Source organism: Ahaetulla prasina, chromosome 18 (assembly GCF_028640845.1).
Source record: "Ahaetulla prasina isolate Xishuangbanna chromosome 18, ASM2864084v1, whole genome shotgun sequence".
In the NCBI taxonomy this organism is placed as follows: domain Eukaryota; kingdom Metazoa; phylum Chordata; class Lepidosauria; order Squamata; family Colubridae; genus Ahaetulla; species Ahaetulla prasina.
The window spans coordinates 5,361,136-5,378,373 of NC_080556.1; the positions used below are offsets into that span (position 1 = coordinate 5,361,136).

The following is a 17,238-nucleotide window of genomic DNA, read 5'->3' on the forward strand; positions in this document are numbered from 1 at the left end:
GGAAAGAAGGAAGGCAGGCAGGAGGTGGGGGGGGGGGGAGGGAGATTAACTTGAAAAAAAAGAGGATCTGACTTTAGGGGAAAGGCTCGGACTGGCATTAAAGGGTTCCGCGTATTTTCGGGAAGGAGGGGAAGAAGGAAAATGTCGGCTCTTTTCAAAATGGGGGTCAGAATTGGTAATTAAAAACCCTGCCTTTTCAGAGCCAATTCTGACTCACCGTTCTCCTTGCGAGCAGGATAGATAGAGTATACAGTAGTGGCCAGAATGGTGGGGAAAAGTATGTTTTCTAAAACGTAGCTAATAATATCACCCCCCTTTTGGGGGGGGGGAACAGTACCATAAAATGATGTATCCACGGAAAGATAATTTAATCAGGAATGCGATGCAGTCTCTTTTAGGAAGGATTTGCTGTTAGAATAGCAGTGACGGTATAAAGAAGAAAAGTGAAACACGTAGGAAAAACTAGGTAACGTCAACCGTGCTATTTTTCCCAGTTTCCCAGCACTGATGACGTTACCTAGTTGGGTCATGAAACATCTGCAAGGAAATCACCAACTCAAGAGAGCGCATTCCTCCTTTTTTTGGAGGGTTAGCCCCACTTGCAATCCACGTCCCAACGGATTTATCGTGTGAATAATAATTTTTTTAAAAAGCGAATTAATTTAGGTAACTAGGTTACGTCATCAGCGCTGGAAAACTGAGAAAAATAGCACCGTTGACATTCCCTAGTTGGGTCATGAGACGTCTGCAAGAAAGCTCGGAGAGCAACAAGGACCTTAAACCCACTGTGCACAAATGCAGTCCGATCGTGATAAGGTACCTCTGGGGAAGCCTACAGGAGGCTAAAAGGTGGAGGGGATGGGGGAGGATTGCAATCCTTGTCTGAATTTAAGGAACTGCCCCTGCAAGGGATCCCAAACTTCTTCGAAACGTTTTCGAGAGTGGCCTTCATTTACCGGCGATTCGCCCAGGGTCCGTTCTCCGTTGTTAATCCTCATGATACCCTTCCGTTCGTTCCTCTCCAGCGAAACACTGATCCACGTATTCAGAGGGATGGGCTCCCTGCTCCTGGGGGTGGGAGGAGGAGGGCGGGAGAATAAAAAGTTATAACAGAGAGAGGGGAAAAAAAAAAAAACCAGAACAAGACTCGTTCTATTTGGTCTCTTGAAGCCATTCACCTAAGCTGGTTCCCCGCCGAAGAGGTTGTTTAAAAAATGCTTTTAAAAGGCTCCGACAATCCCAGCTGAGTTGCCTGATCGTCAGAAGCTTTTCTTTTCTTTTAAAAGCATTTTTTTTTTGCCTTTTAAAAAAACCCCTCTGATGATCAGGCAACTCAGCTGGGATTGCCGGGGCCTTTTAAAAGCACTTTTTTTTACAACCTCTTCCGCCAAAGAGGTTGTAGAAAAAATGCTTCTAAAAGGCTCTGACGATCCCAGCTGAGCCACACGATCATCAGAAGCTTTTTTTTTTACTTTTAAAAGCATTTTTTTCGATCATGTTTCCCCCCCACCCCCCAGGGTGTGTCATTAACCCCATTCACCAATGGAGCAATTTCAGAGGTTGTAAAGGTCACTCCCCTCCGGCTGCTGTAGGTAACCCTGGGATACAGCCTTGAGAGAGATAAGCGTGGGATGTGCATCTCTCTTGAGCTGCTGTGCCATTCTGCCCATTTCCCATCCCTCCTGGTCTTTGGCAACTCGAGAGCAAACCAAGGATGTTTTGCGATTTGACACTGACTCTCTAAACCGCTTAGAGAGGGCTGTAAAAGCTCTGTGAAGCGGTATAGAAGTCGAAGGGCTATTGCTATTTTTCCTTACTTGATGACGGCGGCTCCTTTGCCCAGGTCATATCTATACTCCAGGTATCCATTGTGAAGGGCCAAGGAGATAAAATCTCCCTTCCCATCCGTCTTCTGTCCATTGTAGAAAATTAAACCGTTGGGATTTCTGCTCAGGAACGCCACATCCATGGCCACCTTATCCCTGCGGGATTGAACAGAGGCCCATCAGCCACGTGGAGAGAGAAAAAAAAATGGCATTCCAGAAAGCGTTGAGTTTCACAACATATATATACACACAACATACATATATATATATATATGACATATACATATGTCATTTGCACCTCTATAACTGTCTGGTTCGGTTCTGCAACCCAACAAGAAAAACACAGACTTCAGAGGATAATTAGAACTGCAGAAAAAATAACGGCTACCAACCTGCCTTCCATTGAGGACCTGTATACTGCACGAATCAAGAAGAGGGCCGTGAAAATATTTGCAGATCCCTCGCATCCTGGATATAAACTGTTTCAACTCCTACCCTCAAAACGACGCTATAGAGCACTGCACACCAGAACAACTAGACACAAGAACGGTTTTTTCCCGAAGGCCATCACTCTGCTAAACAAATAATTCCCTCAACACTGTCAGACTATTTACTGAATCTGCACTACTATTAATCTTCTCATAGTTCCCATCACCAATCTCTTTCCACTTATGACTGTATGACTATAACTTTGTTGCTGGCAATCCTTATGATCTATATTGATATATTGACCATCAATTGTGTTGTAAATGTTGTACCTTGATGAACGTATCTTTTCTTTTATGTACACTGAGAGCCTATGCACCAAAGACAAATTCCTTGTGTGTCCAATCACACTTGGCCAATAAAATTCTATTCTATTCTAGAGAAGATTTAACCATCGTTTCAACTGGAAAAAATAATTTCCCACGTTGCAAAAAAACAACAACAAATCAAAGAAAAAAAAACCCACCAGAAGAAAAGAAAAGGTTTTAAAAAAAAAACAAGAAAGAAAGAAAAGTAGGGCGTATGAATATTTCATCTGGAAATTTGACCTGATTCCTGACTGAATCCGATAGGGAATCACGCCCGAGAGGATTTTGGAGTTCTCAAAATGAATTAAAAGGCCTCCAAACAGATTTCGGCAACTTCTCTGCTTGTCAAATCCCCTCAATCGGTTTGGAATGATATGAGAAGATAACCTTTATTGAGAACCGTGTTAAAAAAAAAATGAAATTCTGTGGAATGAATCGATTCAGCTACCGAATCAAAGCGAGGCCATCCTCTCGGAAAATACCAGGCCGAGAGATCAAAACAAACCGATGATCTAAAATCCCATTTTGACCCAATTCACACTTCACTGAGGAGAAAAAAAAAAAAGGAATGAAAGAGGGGGAAAAAAAAGAGTGGATAAAGGTAAAGGTTCCCCTCGTACATATGTGCTAGTCGTTCCTGACTCTAGGGGGCGCTGCTCCTCTCTGTTTCAAAGCCGAAGAGCCAGCGCTGTCCGAAGACGTCTCTGTGGTCATGTCACCGGCATGACTCAACGCCAAAATTGCACGGAACGCTGTTCCCTTCCCACCAAAGGTGGTTCCCTATTTTTCTACTTGCATTGTTTACCTGCTTTCGAACTGCTAGGTTGGCAGAAGCTGGGACAAGTCACGGGAGCTCACCCCGTGATGCGGCGCTAGGGATTCGAACCGCTGAACTGCCGACCTTTCGATCGACAAGCTCAGCGTCTCAGCCACAGGGTAAGAAGGAAAAGAAAGGTTCTACAGGGAGTCCTCGACTTACGGCCATTTGTTTAGCAACCGTTCAAACTTTACAAGGGCGCTGAAGAACCAGTCCTCGCACTTAACGACTGCGGCTGCGTTCCCCACGGTCACGTGATCCAAACTGGCAACGGAGATGTACTTACGTTGCAGCGTTATAAGGGTCTTGTGATCGCAATCTTCCCAGGGGGAAAATCTGGATTCGCTTAATGCCCACGTGATTCACTTAACAACCGCTCAATGACCGTGGCAAAACAGGTTATAAAATGAGGCATGGTTTCACTTAGGGTTAAGGCCATCTCCATCAACATTGACAGGGCAAGCCGCTAGAATATAAACTGAGAGCAAACCCAACTCGGAGAGTACCAAGGAGCCCTCACGGGTCTAATTTTCTTGAAGCAGCGAGGAAGGGGAAAAGAAGAGACAAGGAAAAGGAAGAAGAAGAAGAAGAAAAAATAAACCTACTGCAGATCTGGCACAAATGTTTGGAGACCGTTCAGCTCCAGGTATGAGAATCCGTTGAATTCCGGCAGAAAAGGTACGGTCTGATCCATTTCGGCAACTAAGAGAGGGAAGGAGAAGAAGTGACGCGGATAAAATAACCAAAGTCACTTATTGGATGTGTGCTAAGTGGTGGTTGGTTGAATAAACTGGGTTTGCGTTTTTAAGGTAAAGGTAAAGGTTCCCCTCGCACATCTGTGCTAGTCGTTCCTGACTCTAGGGGGCGGTGCTCATCTCCGTTTCAAAGCCGAAGAGCCAGCGCTGTCCAAAGACGTCTCCGTGGTCCTGTGGCCGGCGCGACTCAACGCCAAAGGCGCACGGAACGCTCTTCCCTTCCCACCAAAGGTGGTCCCTATTTTTTCTACTTGCATTTTTTTTTTAACGTACTTTCAAACTGCTAGGTTGGCAGAAGCTGGGACAAGTCACGGGCGCTCACCCTGTTTTTTGCGGCACTAGGGATTCGAACTGCTGACCTTTCGATCGACAAGCTCAGCGTTTTAGCCACTGAGCCACTGTGTCCCTTTGTGTCTTTAGCTAACCTAACCTGCTGCCACGAAAGGAGGTTGGAATTGGATGATATTTCTTCGTTTTAAATGTTTAAAGAAATGTCAAGAGACCCTTGGAAATTCTGGCTGGGGGGGGGGGACAGCCTTATATGGGGCAGCAGGACAGCTTAATACCGAAGCGTCCTTCGTGTTCTACCCCATTTTCCCAAGAAACGGGCATAACATTGAAAGGAGCCTAATCGGTCTTATGCCAGGACAGGTAGCTGGGGAATTCTGGGAGTCAACTCTGATTTCCAGTGACTTGTCATTCTGTTTGGATGATTTAAAAGCCTCTTACCGCAGCCGCATCCTCATCTCAGCCTTTCCCGGGGACCGCTTACCCGATTCGCAGAATTCGCCTCCTCGTCCCATGGGGCATTCGCATTTCGATCCGCCTTCTGGCAACACCAAGCAGGTGGCGGAGAGGTGGCAGGGGTTGGGGTCGCAGGGGTTTCTCTCATCAGCACAGGTGGGTCCTAGGCAGCGGTGGGTTTCACATTAGGTTACTTCCTAAGCTTGGTTCACACCCGCACCTGCCTCCACATATGCGCCTGGCCTTCCGCGCTTGCCTAAATAGGATGGCATAGAGCCGGGGTGGATGGCAGCCCCCCCACCCTCTGCGATTTCCCCTAAAGGTTTGGGCGAACCGGCTGAATATGAGCTCTGGTCCTAGGGCTGTAATGGCGAACCTATGGCAGAGATATTTTTTAAGGTTTGATGGCTAATAACACCACTTTTTTTTTGGAGTTTCAAGATAATCCTATTCCACTGCTGGAATGGCCTGGGAGTAGCCCAGACTTTCACCCAATTGAAAATCGACGGATTTTCCGACTAAAGAAACTTTTTTAAGTCAGAAGCGACCCAGCAATAAAACCCAGTTAATAGAAGCCATCATTCAATCTTGGTTTCACATGATAACAGCTGCAGAACTAAAAGTCTTGGTTCACTCCATGGGAAGACGTTGGAAGGCCGGAATTCATGCTAAAGGTTACCCAACTAAGGATTCACTGACATGGGGATCATTTTTGCATATCTCGTTTTTTTCTATGGGGATCATTTTTGTATATCTCGTTTTTTTTATGGGGATCGTTTTTGCATATCTCATTTTTTCTATGGGGATCGTTTTTGTTTATCTCGTTTTTTTCTATGGGGATCGTTTTTTGCATATCTCATTTTTTCTATATGATCATTTTGTATATCTCCTTTTTTCTATTTTTTTTTAAAAATTGAATTTATATCCCGCCCTTCTCCGAAGAATCAGGGCGGGTTACAATGTGTTAAGCAATAGTCTTCATCCATTTGTATATTAGATACAAAGTCAACTTTTATTGCCCCCAACAATCTGGGTCCTCATTTTACCTACCTTATAAAGGATGGAAGGCTGAGTCAACCTTGGGCCTGGTAGGACTTGAACTTGCAGTAATTTTATTTATTTATTATTTATTTATTTTTCAGATTTATATACCGCCCTATCTCCCTAGGGACTCAGGGCGGTTCACAGGCAATTAAAAACAAACATATAAATACAATTTAAAATCAGACATAAAAAACTTATTCAATAGCCAAATTGATAAAAAACAATATAAATACTAAAAACCCCATTAAAACCAATAAATTTAAAAACTAACCCAGCCCCGCGCAAATAAATAGGTGTGTTTTGAGCTCGCGACTTGCAAGCAACTGTGTTAATAACAGACAGACTTAGTCCGTTGAGCCACCAGAGGCCCTATATAGGGATCATTTTTGCATATCTCGTTTTTTTCTACGTGTTTCACTTTTCTTCTTTAGACTGTCACTGCTATCCTAATAGCACATCCTTCATCAAAGTTATTGCATTACATTCTCGATTAAATTATCTTTCCATGGATGTATCATTTTATGGCATTACTCCCCCAAAAATGGTGTTATTAGCTCGTTTTAGAAAATATACTTTTCCCAAAAGGTTTCCACAATTTTGGCCCACGACTGTAACTAGCCTGCCAGCCAGGGGAAAACGCTGCCTCCTTGCATGTAGAAAGCCAGCTCTGCAGGGAAGAAGCCAGCCGAAAAGTTTCTTGCTTACACACACACACACACAGAGGTTCTGCCCACCTGTATAACCATTCAGACACTCGCAGTGAAACATCTCCGCCTCCATGCTGTGGCAGAGGCCACCGTGGTGGCAGGGGTTGGGCTGGCAAGGGTTGTTGCCGCACTCGCCCACCCCGCTTCCGTAAAGCACATCATCGCCTTTCTCTCGCAGGTCGTACATCTGGTTGTTGACGTCCAGCAGACGGATGCAGCCCTTCAGGCCAGCGGTGACCGACGTGCGCTCGGCCATCCTAAGGAAGGGAGACAAACAAGGAAATTATCCCAAAGTTCCAACTTTTCCGAAGTTGGGTTTCCCGAAGGCGCCTTGAACCCGAGTCTCACCATTGGCCCTAGGATCGACTAAAATCCCGCTTCTAGATCTTAAAGCAATGCCTCTCCAGCTGGGGATTGAATCCCAGCCAAGGTATGGGACCCAAGCTTGCTGATGATAGAATAGAGTAACAGAGCAGGATGGGACCTTGGAGGTCTTCTAGTCCAACCCGCTGCTTAGGTAGGAAACCCTACACCACTTCAGACAAATGGTTATCCAACCTCTTCTTAGAATGGAATGGAATAGAATTGAATAAATGAATTAGAAAAATGGAATGGAATGGAATGGAATGGAATGAATTAGAAAAATAGAATGGAATGGAATGGAATAGAATAGAAGGAATTAGAATTAGAAAAATAGAATGGAATGGAATGGAATGGAATAGAATGAATTAGAATTAGAAAAATGGAATGGGAATGGAATAAAATGAATTAGAATTAGAAAAATGGAATGGAATGGAATGGAGTAGAATAGAATAGAATGAATTAGAATTAGAAAAATAGAATGGAATGGAATGAAATAGAATGAATTAGAATTAGAAAAATAGAATGGAATGGAATGAAATAGAATGAATTAGAATTAGAAAAATAGAATGGAATAGAATAGAATGAATTAGAATTAGAAGAATGGAATGGAATAGAATAGAATGAATTAAAATTAGCAAAATAGAATGGAATGGAATGAAATAGAATGAATTAGAATTAGAAAAATGGAATGGAATAGAATGAATTAGAAAAATAGAATGGAATGGAATGGAATAGAATAGAATGAATTAGAATTAGAAAAATGGAATAGAATAGAATAGAATAGAATAGAATAGAATAGAATAGAATAGAATAACAGAGTTGGAAGAGACCTTGGAGGTCTTCTAGTCCAACCCCCTGCTCAGGCAGGAAACCCTACACCACTTATGACAAATGGTTGTCCAACATCTTCTTAAAAACTTCCAGGGTTGGAGCATCCACAACTTCTGGAGGCAGGTTGTTCCACTGATAAATTGTCCTCACCGTCAGGAAGTTCCAGGTTGCTTCTCTCCTTGATTAGTTTCCACCCACGGCAATCCCTGCAGCCTGAAACAGCTGATGGTTGGGAGGCCGATCCATCCGACCATCAGCTGCTTGTGATAATCAGGCTGTGCTGAAGCTGAAACGGGCTGTTTGCTGCAAGGAGGTAAATTGCTGGGAGGCAGAGGGGGGACGGTGGGTGGGCGGGGCTACATTCGGTGTATAAGACGCACCCAAATTTTCACCCTCTTTTAGGGGGGGTGGGAAGTGTGTCTTATACTCCAAAAAATACAATAATTTATGGGCATAAGTGGAGAGCCGCCAGTATGGGACAGTGACAAAACACCAGTTGGAGTTCTGCCTGTGTCATTCTCAACTGCCCAAAAGGGTATGAAGACACAACATCCAAGCCCTTTGGGGAAGCAAAGTAAATCGGAGGCATTTGAATGAGAGAACGGCTGGGAAAAAACAAACAAACCATTGCAATCTCCCAATTGATTTTTCAAAAGCTCATTAGACTGCAAAAATGAGCAAATGCAGCAATTTTTTCTTTTTTTCTTTTTGGTAATTTCATGATTTGAATGAGAGGCTAACAGATCTGTCCTAGTTCTGTATTCATATGATGTGGACTCTGTTTTGTTTTAAAAAAAAAATTTGCTTTAATTATTGTGATGCATATTCATTTCCTTTCTGACTGCATTCCTTGTTTTTCCGAAAATAAGACCCAACCGGAAAATAAGCCCTAGCGTGATTTTTTTTCAAGATGCTCGTAATATAAGCCCTACCTCCCAAAATAAGCCCCAGTTAAGATTGTCACCCAGATGGATGCATTTAGTACCATATTTCTATGGTGGGGAGGCATGATAGCAAGTGATCCAATATCTCAGGGGCTGCCCCAAAGAAGAGGGAGTCAAGCTATTCCCCAAAGCCCTTGAAGGCAGGACAAGAAGCAATGGGTGGAAACAGTGGTGGGATTCAAAAAATTTAACAACTGGTTCTCTGCCCTAATGACCAGCTGGGTAGGTGTGGCTCGGTGGTCATGTGACCATGTGGTTTGTGGCCAACTCAACGTCACTCACATTGTAACACCTTAGTTGCTACAATGTAATAAGGGTTAAACCAGAGAGGCAGTTTCTGTAAGCAGGGCAATAAAGATGAGGCTAGAAACACCACCAGAATGTTTCCTTCCTTACAGGATTAGCCCTGTAAAGTGGGGAAAAAAAAAGATTTCTTCCAACAACCGGTTCTCCAAACTGCTTAGAAAGTTAACAACCGGTTCTCCCGAATAGGTGCGAACCGGCTGAATCCCACCACTGGGTGGAAACTAATCAAGGAGAGAAGCAACCTAGAACTAAGGAGAAATTTCCTGATAGTTTGAACAATTAATCCGTGGAACAACTCGCCTCCAGAAGTTGTGGATGCTCCAACACCGTAAGTTTTTAAAGAAGAGGTTGGATAACCATTTTGTCTGAAGTGGTGTAGGGTTTCCCGCCTGAGCAGGGGGTTGGCCTAGAAGACCTCCAAGGTCCCTACCAACTCTTGTGATTCGAATTCTAAAATTACTCACACAGCAATTTGGTCTTCCGGCGCCCCTCCGACAAAGAGATCGGTGTCGAGATTTAGCCCATCGGTTCCACTTGGGCTCTCGCCATGCACGTGGGGCTCCCCATCCACGGACAGCACACCGTTTCTCCGGTTCCGATTGACCACAAGCGCATGCCACTGGCCAGGCTCGATGGGCACCTTGCTGGTGATCACGCCTGTCCCCGAGCCGGTGTTGAACCTGGGAGAGATTGTCACCAGTTTTGACTGATAGTTACTGAACGGTTACTCACACACCCTGATGTCTACTTCAGTGGCGTCCAAGCTTTTGGACATCAGGGACTGGTTTTATTCTGATCCGGCTCCCAAACGCTACAAACCCTCTGTAGTTAAACAAATGTTCCCTTTATTAGGAGTGCCAGCAGCCCCGTCAAAAAGTTTCTCTCCCATTGCAGGCTAGCAAGTCTGTCTGGCAGGGAGATGAATAATTGTCTGCTGCATCTGTTCATCTCCTTCACCTGCCTTTTATCCCCAGAGCTAGGGTGGGGCTTCGCTAGCAGCGGTGGCTCTTCCATCCCAAAGACCGGCCCATTGATTTCCACTGCTCTCCTCTCCTCTGCCTTCTGCATGTCAGGCACTGGAGCCAGCTGTTCCTCCTCTTCCTCATCAGCCACCTCCAGACCTGGGGGCTCTTGACTCTCCATCTGAGGGCTGATGGACAACCCAAGCTCCGCCTCTGTCTCTCTCTGTCTGCCAGCTCCATTCCCTCTTCCTCCTTCAACCTCTCAGGTTGACTTAATGATGGCCCGGACTCCCACACCTCCTCCTCCTCATTTGATTTGGCTGCTGGAGGGGCTGGCAGCCAATAGGCCACCACAGATTCCATGGGGAGAGGTTTTTCCATGGACTGGAGGGGCTGTATGCATCTGGTGCATGGGCCTTTGTTGGTTTGTGTGGCCTGCATGCTGCATATCATGTCGGTTGGGGCCCCCCGGTCTAGTTCCAGGAGACGTGGAAATATGATAAAAGGTAGAGGTAAAAGATTTCAACTTTGCAGTCATATCCGATTCTGGTGTGTGTGTGTATGAGAGAGAGAGATCTATGTTTCTTAGCTGAGGGAGCCAGCATTGTCCAAAGCAGCTTCCGTGGTCATATGGCCAGCATGACTACATTTCAAAGGTGCATAGAATACTGTATAACCTTCCCACCAAAGTGGTACCTATTCATCTACTCGCATTTGCATGCTTTCGAACAGGTCAGTGGGCAGGAGCTGCAGCAAAGAACGGGAGCTCACCTCATCTTACAGCACTTGGGTCTCGAACCTGGGGCTGTCAGCTTTCCATAATCAGAGGAGTGTCTTATGCAATGTTTCTCAAACCGTGGCAACTTTTAAGATGAGTTGAAGCTCATGCGCACATTGGTAACAGGCTCTAGCTGTTCGTCTGCCTCGCTGATGTCTGACTCCGAAGGCAGCTGATAACTGACATACTGCCCTGGCCCTCTATCTGCCTCCGATGCAGAGCCCTCATCAGAGCCTTCCGCAGACTCCAGGACTGGCCCATGTTCCTCCCCAGCTTCCTCACTGTCCAAATCTGCTACCAGATCCTGCTGGCCACTGGCGGGCCACAACACTACCTCTCCTACCCCCAAGACTCCACAGCCCGTCAGGCCATCCCTCACCTGAGCTCCACAAATCCGTTCACCAGCGCCAGGGAGAGGAAGTCCTTCCCGCGGTTCTGCCCATTGTACAGGAGCAGCCCGCTCAGCTCGGAGGCTCGGAATTCCATGGCGATGCGTACGGTGTGGTAGGCCTTCATCATTTTGAACGCCAGGTAGGACTTCCCGCCAAAGCTGGGGATGAAGTATCGGACAGCTGCGACGGGCAGAGAATTCACACGGAAAGGCGCGTGTTAGGATCAAGAAGAGGAAGAAAGGCAGGAGGCTGCGGGGAGGGAGGGAGGGAGAGTGGGATTTCCCCAGGGATCCTGAATTATTCCATTATTCAAGCAAGAGCTTTTATATCCATGGGGATAAAAGCACCCCTTTTTTAAAATGAACTCTCACCATGTGCTTTACATCTGCAAATCTTGTTGCTATGAGCGTGTTGCGGGATAAAAAAAGACCCTTTCTTTACAAAATGTAGGTGTGATGCATTTACCCACCCACCCCCCTCTTTCGGCTTCGAATGCCCCATTCATCCAAAAAGCAGGAATGCACTCGGAGCCTTCTCAATAGCGGGGGCCCCCTCCTGCGAGATCACTTGGCTGTATAATGCTGTCTCTTTGTTCTGGGGCTGCCTGGCGCTTAGAGCCGTTTGGGGATGGGGGGTGAAGGCTGAAACATCAGCCATAAATAAATCAAAGGAAACATGCAAGTTGTGATACCGTAGCTGAGAAGCAGAAATGAGGGTTGGGGGGGCTTCTCCCCAGTTTTAGAACATAGAATAACAGGGCTGGAAGGGGAGGTTGGAGGTCTTCTAGCCCAACCCTGAACCATTCCGGACAAATGGCTGTCTATTCTCTTCTTAAAAACCTCCCACTGATGGTGTTCTGACCCAGCTCCCCAAACATGACAAATCCTCTGAAGTGAACTCAAAAGATTCCTTTATTAGGAGTGCCGGCAGCCCCAGCTAAAAGTTTCTCTCCCACCGCAGGCTAACAAGTCTGTCTGTCTGGGAGACGAATAGTTGTCTGTCACATCTCTTCATCTCCACCCCCTGCTTTTTATCCCCAGGGCTAAAGTGGGGCTTCGCTAGCAAGGGTGGTTCTTCTGTCCCGAGGACCGGCCCATAGATTTCCACTGCTCTCCTCTCCTCTGCCTTCTGTGCATCCACGCATCAGGCACTGGACCCAGCTATTCCTCCTCTTCCTCATCAGCCACCTCCAGACCTGGGGGCTGTTGACTCTCCATCTAAGGGCTGATGGACAGCTCTGTCTCTCTCTCTCTAGCAATTCCATTCCCTCTTCCCCCTTGGAGCTCTCAGGTTGTCTTGATGCTGACTCCGACTCCCACACCTCTTCTGATTCAGCTGCTGGAGCGGTCAGAGGCCAACAGGCCACAGCCGACGGAGAACCCACAACCAGCCATTCCATTCATGAATTGTTCTCACCGTCGGGAAATTTCATCCTCGAACTTACATTTCTCGCAAACCGCTCCTCCTCTTCCTGCAGGGCAGCTGCAGGTGAAGTCTCGGCCGTCGTCTTCGCAGGTGCCACCATGCAAGCAGGGGTGAGAGTCACAGGGCCGTGGAGGCTTCTTGGTGGTGGGTACAGGGCGCATGGGTTTCTTCCGGTCCATGGAGGCTGGAAGGGTGGTGCTGGGCTTTTTGGTGGTGGCTCCCCCGGAGGATTTCCCATTAAGCCGTCCTGGATTCAGGTTCCGGGGAGTCGTGGTGTTGGGGAACCTCTGGGAGCTGGCGACCGTGGGAGCCATCGTGGTGGCGATCGTGGTAGTGGTGGTAGTGGTGAAGAGCTGGGGGATCCAGTCTAGAATGAGAGAAAACTTAGAACTAAGGAGAAATTTCCTGACAGTTAGAACAATTAATAAGTGGAACGACTTGCCTTCAGAAGTTGTGAATGCTCCAACACTGGAAATTTTTAAGAAAATGTTGGATAACCATCTGACTGAGATGGTGTAGGGTTTCCTGCCTGGGCAGGGGGTTGGACTAGAAGGCCTCCAAGGTCCCTTCCAACTCTGTTGTTATGTTATGTTATGTTATGTTATGAAAATTTTTTGGGAGAGAAACAGGGGTAAAAGTAGATAATTTGCAACTTAAACAATGGAATAGGGTAGAGAAGGGAGAAATATTTAAGAGGATTGGCCAAGCAGTACAAGCAGATAGACAAGATCCAAGAGATGAATACGGGAGACAAGCTAAGAAACGGAAAATTAAAGTTTTAAAACGGGTGAGAGATGATGGATAAAAAAAAGGGGAATATTTCTCAAAAATAACAGTGAGATAAGTTAAAATAGAGTTGGAAGCGAGAGAAAGGGGGATTACTATAACATATATATTTTTCAGGTGAATTAATAATAAGGGAACCTAGGTTTTTAATGATGACAATTTTTAATGATGACAAGGAAGGAAGGAAGGAAGGAAGGAAGGAAGGAAGGAAGGAAGGAAGGAAGGAAGGAAGGAAGGAAGGAAGGAAGGAAGGAGAGAGATGGTAATATGGAGGAGGGGAGGGAGGGGAAGGGTGGAAGGAAGGAAGCAAGAAAGGAAGGAGAGTTGAAAAAGGAGAGGGAGGGAGGAAGGGAGTTGGGGAGGGAGGGAGGAAAGTGAAAGGAGGAAGGAAGGAGAGGACAGAAGGAAGGAAGGAGGCAGGGAGGGGGCAGAGGGAAGGGTCAGGAGGAGGAATGGAATGGAAGGAAGGAAGGAAAGAAGGAAGGATGGAGATGGGAATGGGGAGGAAGGGGAAGGGAAGGAGGGAGGGAGGAGTGATGAAAATGGGGAGGGAGGGAGGAAGAGAGTTGGGAAGGGAGGGAGAAAGGGAAAGGAGGAAGGAAGCAAGGAAGGAAGAAGAGAGATGAATATGGGAGACAAGCTAAGAAACAGAAAATTAAACTTTTAAAGCGGGTGAGAGATGATGGATTAAAAAAAGGGGAATATTTCTCAAAAATAACAGTGAGATAAGTTAGAATAGAGTTGGAAGTGAGAGAAAGGGGGATTACTGTCATATATATATATTTTCAGATGAATTAATAATAAAGGAACCTAGGTTTTTAATGATGACATTTTTAATGATGACAAGGAAGGAAGGAGAGAGATGGTAATATGGAGGAAGGGAGGAAGGGAGGAAGCAAGCAAGGAAGGAAGGAGAGATGAAAATGGGGGAGGGAGGGAAGAAGGGAGTTGGGGAGGGAGGGAGGGAGGGAGGAAAGGGAAAGGAGGAAGGAAGGAAGAGGAAGGAAGGAGAGGACGAAAGGTAGGAAGGAGGCATGGAGGGGGCAGAGGAACGCTCAGAAGGAGGAATGGAGCGAAAGGAAGGAAAGAAGGAAGGAAGGAGAAAGAAAGGGGAAAAAAGGGAAAGGAGGAAAGAAAAGAAGTTACCAAAGTCCATGAACTTGATGTTCTCTTGCTGAGGTCTCTTCACCAAGATGGTTTTCTTCTTAGAGGCTTTGATCTGCTTCAAAAGGGCCCTCTGGATATCAGCAGCCGTGTAAGAAGTCGCTGCAAACATTAAGGAAAAGAAAAAACAGGAGCCTTGCAAGGCATCCTCTACCTTGAAGCCAGCAAACAAACACACACACACACAAACACACACACACACACACAGAGTTCCCTCCCCCCAACCGGGCTCAGCTTCCCTTCCCTTTCGTTCCGCTAAGCCAAAAGACACGCCTTAAAAGGGGTTTCAAAATGAAAAGCCAAAGACCGCTATATATATTTTTTCTCCGTGTGCCCACCGGCTGGTAAAAAGGCTTTGAACTAAGAACAGGTCTTTTGGCTTGAAGGAAAGGAGAAGAAGAAGAAGAAGAAAGAAAAAAAAAGGAGGGGGGGGATTTTGAACGTCGATCCCGCATTATAAAAAAAAAAAAAAAGCAGAAAATCGGGGAGCGGATTCGGGTTGGCATCGTTTTTTTCCCTGCCCAGAAATTCCAGCAAACAAACATCAAACAAACAAACAAACAAACATGGGAGAGAGGTGGGGGGGAAAAAACAGAGTTTATTCTAATCTCCACCTGCCCTGAATCCTTCAGCTTTAAAAATGGAGAGAACGGTGCCAACAATGGCAACAGGACAATACAAACAGTGAGGCTTTCAATTCCCATCATCCTTGACCACCCCCACCCACAATGCCCCCTGGCCAGCCTGGTGAGAGAAGATGGGAGTCTTACGGTTCACAATAAACCCAGACTGAGTGGTATTAAAGTGAAAGAATGGGACAAAGACTAGGGGGGAAAAAAAACACTTTCTTCTCCCTTTCAACCGGGACTACCTTGTAGGGTTTGTTGTGGCAGAGGGGGGTTTAGACGTAGCTGGCTCAGGAATTCTGGGAGTTGAAGTCCACAGATGGTAAATAAAGGGGGACGTAGCGGCCCACCCCTGCTCACTGATCGAATTCACACCAACCAACAGATCCACCTTCTTCCAACCAAGAGATGCTTCTGCGTCTCAAAGGCCCGGGGGAACCGGTGTTGTGTCTGTGCCCCCCCCCCCCGAGCCGGGCCCCCTGCCAGAAAGTGACTCGGAAAGTGAGGGGGAAGGGCCATCAGGATTTACCTCGGGAGCACCGGCTTCCCTGGCTCAGCTCCAGGAGCCAGAGGCAGGCCAGGTAGAGGAGATAACGAGGCCTCCGTCCCCTGACTCTTTCCTCCCCCAGGCCACGCCTCCAGACCCGGCTGATGGCAATCAGGCCTGGCTGGACCCTAGGTTTCGTAGGCAGGAGAGGCGGGAACAACAGAAGCAGGGCTGGGGCAGGCCTAGGAAGTGCTGAGTCATGGAGCCACACCCCACAGGATATAAAAGCAGCAAGGGCTGCTATACCTTGTCGTAGCAAGCAAATCAACTGCTTAACTAGAGCTGAAGTACTGTTTGCTCCTGGGTGACTCATCAAGAGAGATAACAGAGACACTTGGCAGAGACTCGCTAGTTTGCTGCCAGAGCTGATAGTGCCGGCTAATTAAGTCATCGCTCGGACTGAGGCGAGAGGGACAGAACAACCGGATGCAGACTCACCTGGGTCAAAATGAGACTCTACAATGACCCTGACGGCGCTGCTTTGGCCCAGATGTCGCACCTGGACACTCCTGAAATCCCTTTTGACCTCCGAGTTGCGGAAAAGGTCATCCAGCTGCCAGAAAATGAAACGAAACAACAATAACAACAACAACAGCAACAACAAATTTAGGGACCAGCAGTCTTCTGATATCTTACAGGTTGCCCCAAAGAAGAGGGAGTCAAGCTATTCTCCAAAGCACCTGAAGGGAGGACAAGAAGCGATGGGTGGAAACTAACCAAGGAGAGAAGCAACTTAGAACTAAGGAGAAATTTCCTGACAGTGAGAACAATTAATCAGTGGAACATCTTGCCTCCAGAAGTTGTGGATTTTCCAACAATGGAAGTTTTTAAGAAGAGGTTGGATAACCATTTGTCTGAAGTGATGGTGGGTTTCCTGCCTAAGCAGGGGGTTGGACTAGAAGACCTCCAAGGTCCCTTCCAACTCTGTTGGAATATTCTATTCTATTCTATTCTATTCTATTCTATTCTATTCTATTCTATTCTATTCTATTCTATTCCATTCCATTCTATTTTTCTAATTCTAATTCTAATTCATTCTTTTCCATTCCATTCCATTCCATTTTTCTAATTCATTCTATTTCAATCCATTCTATTTTTCTAACTCATTCTATTCCATTCCATTATACTTTTCTAATTCTAAATCTAAATCTAAATCTAAATCTAAATCTAAATCTAAATCTAAATCTAATTCTATTCTATTCTATTCTATTCTATTCTATTCTACTCTACTCTACAGTTCTGTTCCATTCCATTCCATTCCATTCCATTCCATTCCATTCCATTTTTCTAATTCTAATTCATTCTATTTCATTCCATTCTATTTTTCTAACGCATTCTATTCCATTCCATTATACTTTTCTAATTCTAAATCTAATTCTAATTCTAATTCTAATTCTAATTCTAATTCTAAATCTAATTCTATTCTA

At 45.9% G+C, this 17,238-nt stretch overlaps 1 protein-coding gene across 1 annotated transcript in view; it reads right to left on the reverse strand.

Moving 5' to 3' along the window:
• Nucleotides 1–17,238, reverse strand: part of AGRN (agrin) — a 234,597-nt gene that overhangs the window by 18,429 nt on the left and 198,930 nt on the right. Inside the window, exons 21-30 of the mRNA XM_058160877.1 lie at nucleotides 16,250–16,364; nucleotides 14,621–14,740; nucleotides 12,708–13,055; nucleotides 11,251–11,443; nucleotides 9,596–9,811; nucleotides 6,715–6,944; nucleotides 4,965–5,099; nucleotides 4,043–4,139; nucleotides 1,818–1,982; nucleotides 957–1,068 (exon numbers count right to left, since the gene is read on the reverse strand). Coding sequence (XP_058016860.1) covers nucleotides 957–1,068; nucleotides 1,818–1,982; nucleotides 4,043–4,139; nucleotides 4,965–5,099; nucleotides 6,715–6,944; nucleotides 9,596–9,811; nucleotides 11,251–11,443; nucleotides 12,708–13,055; nucleotides 14,621–14,740; nucleotides 16,250–16,364 — 1,731 coding nt within the window. The remainder of the gene's footprint in view (nucleotides 1–956; nucleotides 1,069–1,817; nucleotides 1,983–4,042; nucleotides 4,140–4,964; nucleotides 5,100–6,714; nucleotides 6,945–9,595; nucleotides 9,812–11,250; nucleotides 11,444–12,707; nucleotides 13,056–14,620; nucleotides 14,741–16,249; nucleotides 16,365–17,238) is intronic.